The sequence below is a fragment of the Danio aesculapii genome, chromosome 13, assembly GCF_903798145.1.
Source record: "Danio aesculapii chromosome 13, fDanAes4.1, whole genome shotgun sequence".
Taxonomy (NCBI): Eukaryota; Metazoa; Chordata; class Actinopteri; order Cypriniformes; family Danionidae; genus Danio; species Danio aesculapii.
Window position 1 is genome coordinate 5,276,796 of NC_079447.1, and position 17,500 is coordinate 5,294,295.

A 17,500-nucleotide genomic window follows, 5' to 3' on the forward strand; every position below is an offset into this window, starting at 1 on the left:
CACTTCTGCAAATATATGTGCCCTCCAGAAACTTGCGTTCTGTGAATGAACGTCGCCTCGTGGTTCCATCCCAAAGAGGGAAGAAATCACTTTCCCGAACTCTCGCATTCAATCTGCCCAGTTGGTGGAATGAACTCCCTAACTACATCAGAACAGCAGAGTCACTTGCTGTCTTCAAGAAACGACTAAAAACTCAACTATTTAGTCTCCACTTTCCTTCCTAATCTGTAACTGCCTCTCTGGCTATACCACTAACTGTGCCCTCTCTCTCTCTCAAAAAAAACACATTACTAATGCTTTGCTTCTTAGACTTTACACACCTGAAACTTGTCTATAGCACTTGTTCACTGCTGCTCTTATAGTTGTGTAAATTGCTTCCTTGTCCTCATTTGTAAGTCGCTTTGGATAAAAGCGTCTGCTAAATGGCTAAATGACTAAATGTAAATGTAAGTCATCAGGAGGAATTAAACATTCGGTCACATTCAAGGAGATACTTGCCTAATTAACCTGACAGGTCTAGTTAACATATTTAAACCTAGATAAGCCTTTAAGTTGAACTTTAAGCTCAATACTAGTATTTTAAAATAATAAACAAATCTAAATATCTAGTAAAATATGATGTACTGTAGAGGTCTGCAGTACAGCCGCGGGAATAAATTGCCGAATAAAACATGGTAGCGGTCGGTAACTCTGGTATAATTCGAACGCTAATAATATAGTGACCCAGAATCCTGACGTTATTTCGGAACAGCATATGTGTGATTTCCTCATTCTTATTGAGCCCCGGTACAGCCAGTGCTCATGACTACAACACATGTTGAATGCATGACCAGTGCTTTCTGCATGTGCTTTTTATTTACACAGTCTGTGCGTGCATCATCTGCATAACAGTCCTCAGTGCGGGCTTTACCAACATGGGGGAGCAAATGACAATGCGCTTTCCTTCAGTTCGCACTAGAAAATGGTCAGTTTACTGTTGAGAAACCCACATCAGGCAAGTCTGATGTATGGGAGTCTTTTTCATGCGTCACATATGCAAATGGAAAAAAATACACTTTGCGTGATGTGATAATACCTCAAAGTTTTACCCTTTAGCAGTCACAAGGCTGGAACCTCTGGTTTAAGGCGGCACTCTTGTCTCATCACAAAAATGACATTTAACCTTCAATTCTTACACAACCTATAATTTTACCTGTTATCTCACTCTTTTGGTAGTACACAATTTAAACGTGAGATTTTGGAAATCAGATTTAAATTTAGCGGGAACGGTCGGGTCGGTAGGAAATTATTCTAAGTGGGCAGCGGGTGAACAAAGGCTGAATATACAGCGGGAGCAGTCGGGTGTGGAATAAAACCTGGCGGGAGCGTAACAAAAAAATGAGTCCAGCGCAGACCTCTAATGTACTGTCATCATGACAAAGACAAAAGAAATTAGTTATTTAAAAATTCATAATTAAAACAAATATGTTTCAAATTGAGCTGAATAAGGTCTCCTCCAGTAAACAGCACTTGGGAAATATTAGAAAGAGAATTAAAATTTCACAATAATTCAGCAGAAGGATGCATAAGACTGCGAGAGCGTGCATAATTCACCTCAACTCACCTTCTACTACCAGATTGATGGAGTTTGACTCGATGAACTTGTTACTGACACTGAGTCTGCAGTGATACTCTCCAGCATCTGCTCTCTGCACACTTTTAATGCTGAAAGAGGACACAGGGAGTAAATTAAAAACAGTTCAGATACTAAACATCTCAAAAATCAGACATTTTTACCTCTATTAGATGACGATTTCATAGTTTTGCAAAGAAAAAAAGGTGCAAGATGACTGAACAATACAGTTTTGATAAATGTTTTAAATGCAATAAATGTGCTAAATTCAGTTGAGTAATTACAGATCGATTAGACATTTTAATACAATTATAGCAGTTTTTAATAAAAAAAAAATCATAGAAGAGCAGGTATTTGCATTTATTATGATTTTTTATTTATATATTTTTATTAATTATTGTAATTAATTAGCTAAAATTCCATTTATCATACATTTCTCACAATTTTCTTTATTTAAAGTGAAGATATTCAGTGTTTGTTGAAAAGGAGCATTTTTAGCAGGCTTATATTTCCTTAAAGGGGTGGTCCACAATGTTTTTTTTAAGGTTTGATTGTGTTTATGGGGTGCAAAACAACGTGTGTTCGTGATTCACTTGTAAAAAAAATCCCGTTATTTGTTCACATACCTTCATTTTATACAGCTACTGAGCTAACATGAAAATGACCATCATGTGTCCTGGTTCCTTCTATAAGGCCCGCCCTCAAAGGGCTCTGATTAGTCAGCTAACCTATAGTGTTGTGATTGGCAGATCGGCTTCACATCACGTCACCAGAAAACGTGTGGTCAAATCATCAGCATTTCATTTCAGCATCTCATACTAGTGTATATAGGAAATGGTACATTGTAAGATGGCTGTAAAGTCTCCATTTCTAATAGATAGCAGGTAAATCGGACTACTTTAAGCACATCATAAAAATGCAATCGTAAAGACATTGTACTGTAGTAAGGATAGGGCAAATTAAAACGCACTTCAGGTGTTTATAAAGAGTATGTTTATGCTGAATAAATAAATGAAAATATACTGAAAGCATGAACAAACCTATTCTGAAAACAACGCACTTTTGTAAATAAATAAATAATGAAACATACGCTGCAGAAAAGGGAATTAATGAAGCGGCATTTTCTTTATTCTGAGTAAAGCGGTTCACAAAATGACTGCAATAGTAATACGCGTGCTCAACAATGCATTGCAGCCGTCTTGACTGTTTTTCTGAAGTGCTGCTGGCCTGAGTAGTAAAACAGGTAGGGGAGGGGGCGGTGGGGGGCGGTGGCAGTGCCTCAGAGAGACATGGCATGTCTGTACATAATACACTCCATTATTCAATCATTCATTTTCTTTTTGGCTTAGTCCCTTTATTAATCTGGGATCGCCACAGCAGAATGAACTGCCAACTTATCCAGCACATGTTTTATGCAGCGGATGCCCTTCCAGCCGCAACCCATCTCTGGGAAACAACTATACACACTCATTCACACTTATACACTACGGACAATTTAGCTTACCCAATTTAGCTTACCCAATTCACCTGTACCGCATGTCTTTGGACTGTGGGGGAAACCGAAGCACCCGGAGGAAACCCACGCGAATGCGGGGAGATCATGCAAACTCCACATAGAAAAGCCAACTGACCCAGCTGAGGCTCGAACCAGCGACCTTCTTGCTGTGAGGTGACAGCACTACCTACTGCACCACTGCGTCACCTCTATACTCCATTACTTCAAATGTAAAACTAACTGAATGCTAACCCATACGGATACATTACAGTCGATTACATGACGATTGTGGATGTTTAACGTTACAGAGGTAAAACGGATACATGTTTGTAGCTAAATCATACCTGCCAAACTCCCGTTTTTCCAGAGAGTCTCTCGTATTTCACACTCATCTCCTGCCAACCTCCCGACTTGTTATTTCTCCCAGAAACTAACAAGTGAAAATTGGTTGTTTTTGAGTTATTTTGAGCAAATTTGTTCTTTTTGAAGCTGCATCACAATTAGATCCTTGCAGTATTCCAGTGTGGAGAGCGGACATCTGTACCTGTGAGTACACCGTGACGTCTCTGAGCGTGCAGCATTAATTCATGAGAAAGACTTGGTTCAAACCAATCAGAGCGCTCTATTGTGAATGAAGTGCAACTTCATTAATATGCATGATAGCTTTGAAGACTTTTGTCTTTTTGAAGAGTTGCCTTTGTTTGAAGAGTTTTTACCTGGTACAGTGTTCAGACAGCAGAGAGAGACGCCACCTTGTGTTGCCAAAACAAGTGGAAGAACAAGAATTGTTCAGAGACACGGGTGGACAGTGTTGCGTTTTTAAATGTGCTGCAACAAAGGTTTTGTTTTCATTTCGCAGTGCACACGAGACGCAGCAGAAATACATTTGTAAGGAACATTTTTTACCCGAGAGCTTTTCTCATCTAGAAATGGTGAAATCTGGATTTGCTGAATAAAAAAAGACATGGCTCCAGTTGGTGTTGATTGTCCTGTCTCTACAGATTTGGTAAGTGTGTGATCAGTGGTCTTTGTTTGTTTATTCAGAGGCAAAGTTAGTTTATATCGTCAGCAGTACTCTTACAGTTTTAAAGATATATCTAAGTCAAAATGATTTTAAGATACTAAGTTTACAGAATGTTAACATCACTACAATATTATGGACTGAAAGCTCCGCTGTATATCCTGCTCTCCAAGTGTAAACATGTAAACACCTTCATCAAACTATTACCGTAGTGTAGAATTTTCACAGCATTTTGTGACAGGATAGTCTATACACACACGGCTTTCTGATGCTACCTACTGAGTGCATCCAAGTTACAGAGAAACGCAACAGGTTTTTTTCTCCCATTCGCCGTGTGGTATCAAACATTGCATTAAATCTACACTCTCCAGCAGTTCCGCATCCAATATGTCGTTTTCCATGGGGGGCATGCATGAAATGTTCCTGAATGACAGTGCCAAACTGCAGTTTCAGTCAACAAATTATTGATTTGGCAAATAATTGGATTACTGATGTCCATGTAAACACAGTCACTGTCTTTCTACTCTGCGTCTGTGTGTTTGTTATGCCTCTGTGAATATGAGAGTGTGTCCAAACTGAAACTCTCATTTTTATTCAAACCCGTGCCTCTTTCCCTCCCCCAACACTCCCACCTAAACAGAGCTGGACACATCCACTGTCCTGACTTTTTCCAAAATAGAGGTGTGAAAACACCCTGCTGAAACAGGGCGGCTTCGTGGCCCTTTAAGGGGTTCATTTCTCGTCTTACCTTATAGTAGACTTTAAGCTGACCGTGCCTTGAGTGGAGATCGCGGTCTGCATGCTGTCATGGATTTCCTTGCCATTTCTGAACCACAGTATATTGAGGTCCTGGCTGACGTCATTGATGTCGATGGAGCAGTTGAAGTGCACCTCTGCCCCCTCTGAGCGCTGGATGGTGCCCACAGTGGGCTTGAAACGCAGTCTCTGGATCTCCTCCTGGGACAGATGCACACTGGGGGCTCGAGCCGGGACCATCAGTGGTTCACTTGCATGTGTGGGACGGAAAGAACGGCCCTGTCGAGCCCAGTGAGATGAACCTCCATGATGGACCACAGCCAGTGGATGCTTCATACTGACGACAGCTGTCGGAGGAAATCACAGCTTTTGTTAATATCACCTAGGGCTGGACCAAATATGGGTTCAACACACCCACTATAATCAATGCAATGTTGAGTTCATATAATGGGACTAAAATGTGATGACTCAAAACATAAGGGATTCACAACGGAGTGAAAGTTCATTCATTCATTCATTTTTCCTTCGGTTTAGTCTTTTATATATATCAGGGCTCGCCACAGCGGAATGAAACGCCAACTATTCCAGCATATGTCTGACATTCACACACACTCATACACTATTGCCAATTTAGCTTCTTCAATTCGAAACCGGAGCATCCGGAGGAAACCCACGCCAACATGAGAAGAACATGCAAACTCCACACAGAAATGCCAACTAATCCAGCCGGGGCTCAATCTTCTTGGGATCTTTTTGCTGTGAGGCAACAGTGCTTACCACTGAGCCACCGTGCCGCCTCAAGAGGAAGTTTATTATGTGCATATGCTTTTAATGTGACTGCGAATGTAGGAGAATTTCAGGAGTTTAAAGCATTCTGTCAGAAGAAATTTGACCATTTGTAACTTCAATAAAGAGGGAATTTATAGAATGAAACAATGTTATTTTACATTTGATTATTCAATTTATGTACCTGAATACTGTTAGACTCTCCAGAAACCCATAAAGCACAGTTTATTTATTTAACAGGGACAATGTACAAAATTTACATTAACCTCAAAGAGGAAAGATGCATTGTGCCAGGCTGTAGCAGGATTGCTAATTTCCACCTGCAGTCCCTGGACAGGTTAAAATTAAAACAATAATATCCAATTAATTAAAAAGTCAATTTAAAACATTCAAGCATAATCGCATATAAACTAAAACACTGACGAATCAAAAACATCTCACTCAGTGTGTACAAATTTGATTTGATAAAAACCACCTCCTAGTCAGGTGTGAAAACATCTTAGAATTTGTACATGTAATTATTTCTGTTGGGAGAGAAATCCATAGATTTGAGGCTTTATAAATAAAAGAGGATTGACCAAAAGAGGTATTACATCTAGGGACAATGCATTCAGAGTGTGTCACTCGCGATGTTTTCTCTAATTTAGAACTTTAATTTTTTTTTTAACGATGGAGCAGAAAGATTGTGAATAATTTTAAAAACAAAACAAATATTGGAATATTTAATAATATTTAATTTAATAATATTTATAATTTAATATTATTTATTAATAACTTTTGGTTTTATCTTTACTATATTGTATTTAAATATGCTTGTGATTTGTTTATTATCTTTTATTCATAATTCAATCCCATACTGAATCCTAACCAATTCATTTTAATAGATTATAGATTAAGTCATCTGGTGAAATTGAATTAATATCTCAATAAATAATTACAAAAATGAATGCCTGCAATTACCAACGCATACTGCTATTAAAAAAACTCTTTGTTTCACTGGATTTACTATTTACTTTAGGATATACGACATTTCTTCAACAGTTCAAATAAAAATGTTGTCATTTACTTTGTTTTTACTTTACATTAAAAAAACTGCATGTTCTTTGACATGTTTATATTACGTTTTAGACAAAACAGTAACTACATTTTAAACTGAGAAGTGTTATATCCCCAATCCACCACAACACAAGTGAAATTTCAACCACAACAGGTACAAAAAGTTCTAAATAACAATATTTATATTTGACATTTGGAAGAAATGTTATCAGACCTTTACAGAATAATTTGACTCAAATCCATACCCTCTATAAACCCTGTAAAGTCAAGGATTATCAATAATAACTTATTGAACATATTTTAGTTTTTCTTTTCCATGGCTGCAGATTCTTACCAGTACTTATTATCATTATCATTGTAGAAACTGCAATCTGTTTTGAATCTCAGTTCAAAAGTAAATATTGTTAAATATTTTATCTAAATTGAAACTCATTGTAAAGTAAAAATTTTATTCAATTCACCTTTATTTCTATAGCTCTTTTACAATGTAGATTGTGCCAAAGCAGCTTCACATAGAAGATTATAGTGAATTGAAACAGTGTCAGTTCAGTTTTCAGAGTTGAAGTTCAGTTTAGTTTAGTTCAGTGTGGTTTAATTTTCACTGCTGAAAGTCCAAACACTGAAGAGCAAATCTATCGATGCGCAGCTCTACAAGTCCCAAACCAAGCAAGCTAGAGGCACTAAAAAGGTGTAGTGTCAGATAGTTTTGATAAGCAAGTTTAATGAATCTCTGCTGAATGTAAATTTCTGAATTTTTGAAGCATGTTTTCTTCTCGTTTTTTATGCTTACTTATCTAAAATTCTGGAAAGCTAATGTGTCAGTAATTTCCAGCATTAATAATAATTAAAATGTTGTTAAGTCAGCATATCAACAGAATAGAAAATAACCATAACCTTTCATAAATTACAGCTTAAATTCTATTCAAAAATAGAAAATATATCATTCTGTTTTGAATGCACCGTCTGATCAACTAAATGCAGCACCTTCAAAAACGTCAAAATAATTGATCAATAAAATCCTTAAAAAGGATAGTTTAGTCAAAAATACAAATTCTGTCATCATTTATTCATTTTTTGTAATGTTTATTTTGTATTATTTGTAATGTCCTTGTAAATAAAAAAATAACAATGAAATAAAAGTGTAATAAACCTGAATAAAACAAAATAAATAAATGTAATAAACCTGTTTTACTCACTTCCTTCTGTTGAACACAGAAGATATTTTTAAAAATGCTGAAAATCTGTAACCATTGACTTCCATAGTATTTTTTTTTCTCTAAGTCAATGCGATGGTAACAGGTTTCCAACATTTTTCAGACTATTATCTTCAGTGTTCAACAGAAGAAACTTATTAAGGTTTATAACCACTTGAGTGAGTAATCAGTGAGCAAATTTTCATTTTTGCGTGAACTACCCCTTTAAGTACCATATCAAGTTATGCTGTTGGTGGTCCAGCCGCGCTAATTTTCAGTAAGGGAAACACTTGTTTATTGGATCTATATTTTCAGTGGAGTGACTCAGTACCGCAGTGGAAAAAAGCAGCTTCCTGTTCTCCAGGAGCAAAAGGAAATTCTTTCTCTGATATAATCTGTTACAAAAGGAAGCACAAGCCGCTCTCATCGAGACATAATTTCATATGTACTACTACAAGACAGTAAATCTCTGAATTCAGGGAACTAGATCAAACAGAACTCATATAACCGATTCACAATTCAATGCTAATCAGTGCTTAAGTAATAAAACACCTATTTTGTCATGAGCAGAATAGTATGTTGATGGACTTTACAGTATGTTTTATTGTTATTGTATTTGTATTTACTTTTATAATGTAGTGTCACAGTGTAACCGGGAGGAGTATAATCTGTATAATCTTCACATCAAGAACCACCACGGAAATAAGTTTTGTTTATTATTGTGTACATCCTTGACGAATTAAGTGTATTCACTTATTTTTTGTCAAATAAGGAAGAAAGGAAAAAGAAAGAAAGAAAGAAAGAAAAGAAAGAAAGAAAGAAATAAAGAAAGAAAGAAAGAAAGAAAGAAAGAAAGAAAGAAAGAAAGAAAGAATAAAGAAAGAAAGAAAGAAAGAAAGAATAGAGTTAAGTTCTATCCTTTTTGAATCCATGTAGCCAATTTCCGGGTCTAGCCAGAGCACTGTTAGCTTAGCTTAGCATAGATCATTGAATTGGATTAGACCATTAGCATCTCGTTCAAAAAAAGGTAATTTCGATGATTTTCTTATTTAAAGCTCGACTCTTCTGTAGTTAAATCATGAACTAAGAGCAACAGAGAATTAAATGTTGCTATTTTCTAGAATGATTTAGCTATAGGAACCATACTCTCCCTCCCTATTCAAATTTTATTCGTCACATACACAGCGTGATATGCAATGAAATGCTTATACAACTGCCTGTGACCTTAAAAAAACAAAACAAAAATAAAATTAATAACTATCTAAAATATGGGATATAATAAGTAGTAAACAAATACATTTCAGCTATAGAAACAGAAGTTATAGCTATAGAAACTAAATTTTGATATGGACAATATTGCTATAGAAGATTCATTCATTCAATCATTTTATTTTCAGCTTAGTCCCTTTATTAATCTGGGGGCGCCACAGCGGAATGAACCGCCAACTTGAAGATTGAACAACATATAAAATATATCAACAAAAGCTTAGCTACACAAACAAACATAGAAGTCAGTCACACGGCTTTTCAGCAGCCGCCACAGCGGAATGAACTACCAATTACTCTGGTATATGTTTTATGTAGTGGATAGAAACATTGAAGTGTTTCTAACGAGGCATGAGCCGGTATAAGATTCTGACAGCATGATAACCTTGGAAAAAATATCACGGTTTGACTGTTTTGTGATTACTCTAAAATAATTTTTTAAGGTCTGGGTAAAAAACAAAACCTTTTTCCCCTTTGAACACACAATATATTTCATTTTGAGAAACATTTACAGTTTTTGGAGCAGTAAACATGTCAAGCTGAATAATGAAAATGAATCATAGACTTCTGCTGTGTTTATTAGTTTCAGAAATACAGATATCTTTACAATTTAAAATGGCATCTTTGGACATCTTTTCTGCCGGAGATACTGTTGTCCTAAAAAAACGTAAATAAAAAAATCTTACACATACCTGAACGGTAAAGCAGAAAATTTTGGCGGTTTTAAAACCTTGACTTCTCCAAAACCACGGTATACCTTGAAAAGGTATAGACATACACATAGGCATATCATCCTATGCCTATTTCTTACAAAGCGCCTAGTGCATAAAGCACATTGTTAGGAAAAAGGTCGAAACGGGGGGGGGGGGGGGGGGGGGGGGGGGGGGGGGGGGGGGGGGGGGGGGGCACATCGAGTACTAATTAAAGAGCTAAAGCAGAAGTAAGTAAAGTAAAAAGTAGTGAAACAGTAGGTTACTAAAGACTGGTAAATGTTATAACAAATGAAGCAGAAGAGAGCCTATTAAACTTAGTTTGTCAAAATATTACACTTTTTCCCTGCTTATTCTTATGATTTAACAGCTTACACCGGTTTTACACGGTTTAGACAGTGTAAATAATAACAAAACAACATTTTCAGTAGTAGATTGTTATGCAATCCATGCTGTTGTTCACATCAGAGTATGTCATTAACGGCCACACGTGTGTAATCGAAAAAATGTAAGGGAAACACACCCAGGTCTCGATTAGTCGATACCTGGAGGCTGGAGCCATCAGAATCGGTATCGGGAAGGGAAAAGGTATCGGAAAATTCAGACACATTATAAGAGATCCAGCCTGAAATGTCTAAAATGACAGAACTTTTGTACTTATAATGTTTCAATTTATTGACCTATTAATATCGCTAATTTGTCTATAAGGTTTATTTTTATGACATTTTACAGAAAAACCTCTAACGAATACCTCAAATACCACTTACAGTACTGTATAATGACATTATTAGGAATAATTGAGTTAAATCTCAAAAAAGAGAAAGAGAGTGACCTTATTTAGAGTTTAAAACTTGAGGAAACTAGGGCAGATTATTTCAACGGTTTAATCCTCTACACTAACATTTGGTATTCTAACGGTTGGAGAAGTTGCTTGTAGAGATATCTGAAGGTGTAATCATAATATTAATTATCATGCGAGTTCATAAATAGTTTTCTGACATATTTAATTATGGGTTCTGTCAAACAAATAAGTATATCAAATAAAATAGGTTGTTTTGATTGACAAATACTGTATAAAGATTTTTATTGATATTTTGATTGCATATATAAAGGTAACACTTTACAACAACAACTTTGTATTAGTTAATGTATTTAGTAAGATGAATAAACAATAAACAATACATTTATTACAGTATTTATTTATATTTATTAATGTTAATCGATATAAAGTTAGTTTACTCATGGTAACTCACAGTGCATTAACATTGACAAACATAAACTTGGATTTTAATACGGCATTAATAAATGTTGAACTGTGATTAATGTTGATGTGATGTAATTAGTTTCGTGTAGTTAAAAATGAGGTTTGGCTATGTTTTGGTCAAATGTAATCATTTTATTTCTATTACACTTTACAATAAGGTTTCACTGTTTAATGTTGATGTGATGTAATTAGTTTTGCGTAGTTAAAAATGAGGTTTTGTTATGTTTTAGGTCAAACTGAATCAATTTATCTTGGTCAGACTTTGCAATAAGGTTTCATTAGTTAATATTAATGTCAGGATATTTGTTTTGCATAGTTAAAAAGGAGAAAGTGCTATCTTTTGGTCAAATGTTATCAATTTTATCTGTCACACTTTACAATAAGGTTTCATTCATTAGGTAATGTGAGGAGATCTGTTTTGTGTATGGCTAAAAACAAGGTTTTGCTGTGTTTTACTCAAATTGAATCAATTTATAGTCACTTTACAATAAGGTTTCATTAGTTAATGATGCTTAATATATTTACAAACATGAGCCAAGAATGAACTATACTTGTACAGTTTTTAAACAGTGAAACCTTATTGTAAAGTGTAACCATAAAGTAAAGTGACCAAAAAATGACTAAATTTGACCAAAATACATCAAAACCCCATTTTTAACTACACAAAGCAGATCTCTTCACATTAACTAATGAAACCTGATAGTAAAATGTGACAAAAATTATTCAATTTGACAAAAACAAAACAAAAACTCGTTTTTCACTACACAAAACAAATCTCCATACATTAACTAACATTAACTAGAGAAACCTTACATTAAATTGACCATAGATTAAGTCAAATTGACCAAAACGCAGCAAAACAAATCTCCTCTCCTTAATATTAACTAATGAAATCTTATTGTAAAGTGACAGATAAAATAGATAATATTAGACCAAAACACAGCAAACTCCATGTTTAACTACACAAACAAATCTCCTCACATTAACTAACATAAACTAATGAAACCTTATTGTAAAGTGTGACAGATAAAATAGACAACATTAGACCAAAACACAGCAAACTCCATGTTTAACTACACAAAACAAATCTCCTCACATTAACTTACATTAACTAATGAAACCTGATAGTAAAGTGACCATAATTTGACTCAATTTGACCAAAATACAACCAAACCCTATTTTTAACCACACGAAACAGATCTCTTCACATTAACTAATGAAACCTGATAGTAAAATGTGACAAAAATGATTCAATTTGACAAAAACAAAGCAAAATCTCGTTTTTAACTACACAAAACAAATCTCCATACATTAACTAACATTAACTAGAGAAACCTTACAGTAAATTGACCATAGATTAAGTCAAATTGACCAAAACGCAGCAAAACAAATCTCCTCTCCTTAATCTTAACTAATGAAATCTTATTGTAAAGTGACAGATAAAATAGATAACATTAGACCAAAACACAGAAAACTCCATGTTTAACTACACAAAACAAATCTCCTCACATTAACTAATGAAACCTGATAGTTAAGTGACCATAAATTGACTCAATTTGACCAAAATACAACCAAACCCTATTTTTAACCACACGAAACAGATCTCTTCACATTAACTAATGAAACCTGATAGTAAAATGTGACAAAAATGATTCAATTTGACAAAAACAAAGCAAAATCTAGTTTTTAACTACACAAAACAAATCTCCATACATTAACTAACATTAACTAGAGAAACCTTACAGTAAATTGACCATAGATTAAGTCAAATTGACCAAAACGCAGCAAAACAAATCTCCTCTCCTTAATATTAACTAATGAAATCTTATTAGATTATATTATATTAGATTAGATTCAACTTTATTGTCATTACACATGTACAAGTACAAGGCAACGAAATGCAGTTTCGGTCTAACCAGCAGTGCAATAGCAGCAAGTGCAGGATACAGGTATAAGTTATAAAGTGCAGTTATAGAAAAACTATGGTGATATTTACAGATGGATGTACTATAAACATTATATACAGGTTGTATTAGCTATGAACAGCGATTTACAATAAATGAATATATGTACAGGATGCTATTAATAATCAGGAGTGGCAGATAGATAAACAATTACAAATGTTCATGTGCAGTGGGTGTGTACAGTTCAAATAAATGAATCAGTGCAATGAATATGTGCAAACTTTAAATGTGCAAATGTTACATAGTGCCGTGATTGTGAGGAGTATAAGTTAGAGGAGTGTGGGGGTGTATTGGGGGGGCAAAAGAGTCAGTGAGGGGCAGAGTTCAAAAGGGAGACAGCTCTGGGGAAAAAGCTGTTCCTCAGTCTGCTGGTTTTTGTCCGGGGAGAGGTGTCCTTAAGAATACTGCGTGCTCTGCGCAGACAGTGTTTCTTCTGGAAGTGTTTCTTATTGTAAAGTGTGACAGATAAAATTGATAACATTTGACCAAAATACGACAAAATCTCGTTTTTAACCACACAAAACAAATCTCCTCACAATAACATTAAATAATGAAACTTTATTGTAATGTCAGACCAAGATAAATTGATTCCATTTGACCAAAACCTCATTTAAGCTACACAAAACAAATCTCCTCACAATAACTAACATAAACTGATGAAACCTTATTGTAAAAATTAAAATTAAAATGATCGTGCCCAACTGAGTCTGGTTTCTCTCAAGTTTTTTTTTTTTCTTCACTTCCGCCTTTAGTGAAGTTTTTTTTCCCTCTCCGCTGTTGCCACTGGCTTGCATGGTTCAGGATCTATAGAGCTGCGCATCGTTGGATTTGCTCTTCAGTGTTTGGACTCTCAGTAGTGATTATTAAACCACACTGAACTGAGCTCAACTGAACTGAACTTAAACACTACAAACTGAACTACACTGTTCCTATTTACTGTGACCTTTTATGTGAAGCTGCTTTGACACAATCTACATTGTATAAGCGCTGTACAAATAAAGGTGAATTGAATTAAATTGAATTAAAGTGTGACAAATAAAATAGATAACATTAGACCAAAACACAGCAAACTCCATGTTTAACTACACAAAACAAATCTCCTCACAATAACTAACATAAACTGATGAAACCTTATAGTAAAGTGTGACAGATAAAATAGATAACATTAGACCAAAACACAGCAAACTCCATGTTTAACTACACAAAACAAATCTCCTCACATTAACTTACATTAACTAATGAAACCTGATAGTAAAGTGACCATAATTTGACTCAATTTGACCAAAATACAACCAAACCCTATTTTTAACTACACAAAACAGATCTCTTCACATTAACTAATGAAACCTGATAGTAAAATGTGACAAAAATGATTCAATTTGACAAAAACAAAAAGCAAAATCTCGTTTTTAACTACACAAAACAAATCTCCATACATTAACATTAACTAGAGAAACCTTTTAGTAAATTGACCATAGATTAAGTCAAATTGACCAAAGCACAGCAAAACCCCATTTTATTGACACAAAACAAATCTCCTCACATTAACTAATACAACCTTATTGTAAAGTGTGACAGATAAAATTGATAACATTTGACCAAAACACAGCAAAACCCCATTTTAGCTACACAAAACAAATCTCCTCACAATTACATTAAATAATGAAACTTTATTGTAATGTCAGACCAAGATAAATTGATTCCATTTGACCAAAACCTCATTTAAGCTACACAAAACAAATCTCCTCACAATAACTAACATAAACTGATGAAACCTTATTGTAAAGTGTGACAGATAAAATAGATGACATTAGACCAAAACACAGCAAAACCCCATGTTTAACTACACAAACAAATCTCCTCACATTAACTAATGAAACCTGATAGTAAAGTGTGACAAAATGATTCAATTTGACAAAAACAAAACAAAATCTCGTTTTTAACTACACAAAACAAATCTCCATACATTAACTAACATTAACTAGAGAAACCTTATAGTAAATTGACCATAAATTAAGTCAAATTGACCTTAATATTAATGAATGAAATCTTATTGTAAAGTGTGACAGATAAAATTGATAACATTTGACCAAAATACAACAAAATCTCCTTTTTAACCACACAAAACAAATCTCCTCACAATAACTAACATAAACTGATGAAACCTTATTGTAAAGTGTGACAGATAAAATAGATAACATTAGACCAAAACACAGCAAAACCCCATGTTTAACTACACAAAACAAATCTTCTTACATTAACTAACATTAACAAATTAAACCTGATAGTAAAGTGACCATAAATTGACTCATTTTGACCAAAATACAACCAAACCCTATTTTTAACTACACAAAACAGATCTCTTCACATTAACTAATGAAACCTTATAGTCAAATGTGACAAAAATGATTCAATTTGACAAAAACAAAAAGCAAAATCTCGTTTTTAACTACACAAAACAAATCTCCATACATTAACATTAACTAGGGAAACCTTTTAGTAAATTGACCATAGATCAAGTCAAATTGACCAAAACGCAGCAAAACCCCATTTTATTGACACAAAACAAATCTCCTCACATTAGCTAACATTAACTAATAAAACCTTATTGTAAAGTGTGACAGATAAAATTGATAACATTTGACCAAAACACAGCAAAACCCCATTTTAGCTACACAAAACAAATCTCCTCTCCTTAATATAAACTAATGAAACCTTATTGTAAAGTGTGACAGATAAAATTGATAACATTTGACCAAAATACGACAAAATCTCGTTTTTAACCACACAAAACAAATCTCCTCACAATAATATTAACTAATAAAACCTTATTGTAATGTCAGACCAAGATAAATTGATTCCATTTGATCAAAACCTCATTTAAGCTACACAAAACAAATCTCCTCACATTAACTAACATAAACTGATGAAACCTTATTGTAAAGTGACAGATAAAATAGATAACATTAGACCAAAACACAGCAAACTCCATGTTTACCTACACAAAACAAATCTCCTCACATTAACTAATGAAACCTTATTGTAAATTGTGACAAATAAAATAGATAATATTAGACCAAAACACAGCAAACTCCATGTTTACCTACACAAAACAAATCTCCTCACATTAACTAACATTAGCCTTATTGTAAAGTGACCAAGATAAACTAATTCAGTTTGACCAAAACACAGCAAACTCCATGTTTAACTACACAAAACAAATCTCCTCACATTAACTTACATTAACTAATGAAACCTGATAGTAAAGTGACCATAATTTGACTCAATTTGACCAAAATACAACCAAACCCTATTTTAACTACACGAAACAGATCTCTTCACATTAACTAATGAAACCTGATAGTAAAATGTGACAAAAATGATTCAATTTGACAAAAACAAAGCAAAATCTAGTTTTTAACTACACAAAACAAATCTCTATACATTAACTAACATTAACTAGAGAAACCTTACAGTAAATTGACCATAGATTAAGTCAAATTGACCAAAACGCAGCAAAACAAATCTCCTCTCCTTAATATTAACTAATGAAGTCTTATAGTCGAATGTGACAAAAATGATTCAATTTGACCAAAACAAAGCAAAATCTCGTTTTTAACTACACAAAACAAATCTCCATACATTAACTAACATTAACTAGAGAAACCTTATAGTAAATTGACCATAAATTAAGTCAAATTGACCAAAACCCCGTTTTAGCGACACAAAACAAATCTCCTCTCCTTAATATTAACTAATAAAATCTTATTGTAAACTGTGACAGATAAAATTGATAACATTTGACAAAAACAAAGCAAAACCTCATTTTAGCTACACAAAACAAATCTCTCCTTATAACGAATGAAACTTTACTGTAAAGTGTGACAGATAAAATTGTTAACATTTGACCAAAATACAACAAAATCTCGTTTTTAAGCACACAAATCTCCTCACAATAATATTAACTAATAAAACCTTATTGTATTTCCGACCAAGATAAATTGATTCCATTCGACCAAAATAACAAAACCTCATTTTAGCTACACAAAACAAATCTCCTCACATTAACTAACATAAACTGATGAAACCTTATTGTAAAGTGTGACAGATAAAATAGATAACATTAGACCAAAACACAGCAAACTCCATGTTTAACTACACAAAACAAATCTCCTCTCCTTAATATTAACTAATGAAATCTTATTGTAAAGTGACAGATAAAATAGATAACATTAGACCAAAACACAGAAAACTCCATGTTTAACTACACAAAACAAATCTCCTCACATTAACTAACATTAACTGATGAAACCTTATTGTAAAGTGTGACAGATAAAATAGATAACATTAGACCAAAACACAGAAAACTCCATGTTT

General features: G+C 33.9%; 1 protein-coding gene across 1 annotated transcript in view; it reads right to left on the reverse strand.

Moving 5' to 3' along the window:
* Positions 1-17,500, reverse strand: part of mertka (c-mer proto-oncogene tyrosine kinase a) — a 78,488-nt gene that overhangs the window by 60,529 nt on the left and 459 nt on the right. Inside the window, exons 2-3 of the mRNA XM_056471424.1 lie at positions 4,877-5,231; positions 1,604-1,704 (exon numbers count right to left, since the gene is read on the reverse strand). Of these exons, the coding sequence (XP_056327399.1) occupies positions 1,604-1,704; positions 4,877-5,231 (456 nt within the window). The remainder of the gene's footprint in view (positions 1-1,603; positions 1,705-4,876; positions 5,232-17,500) is intronic.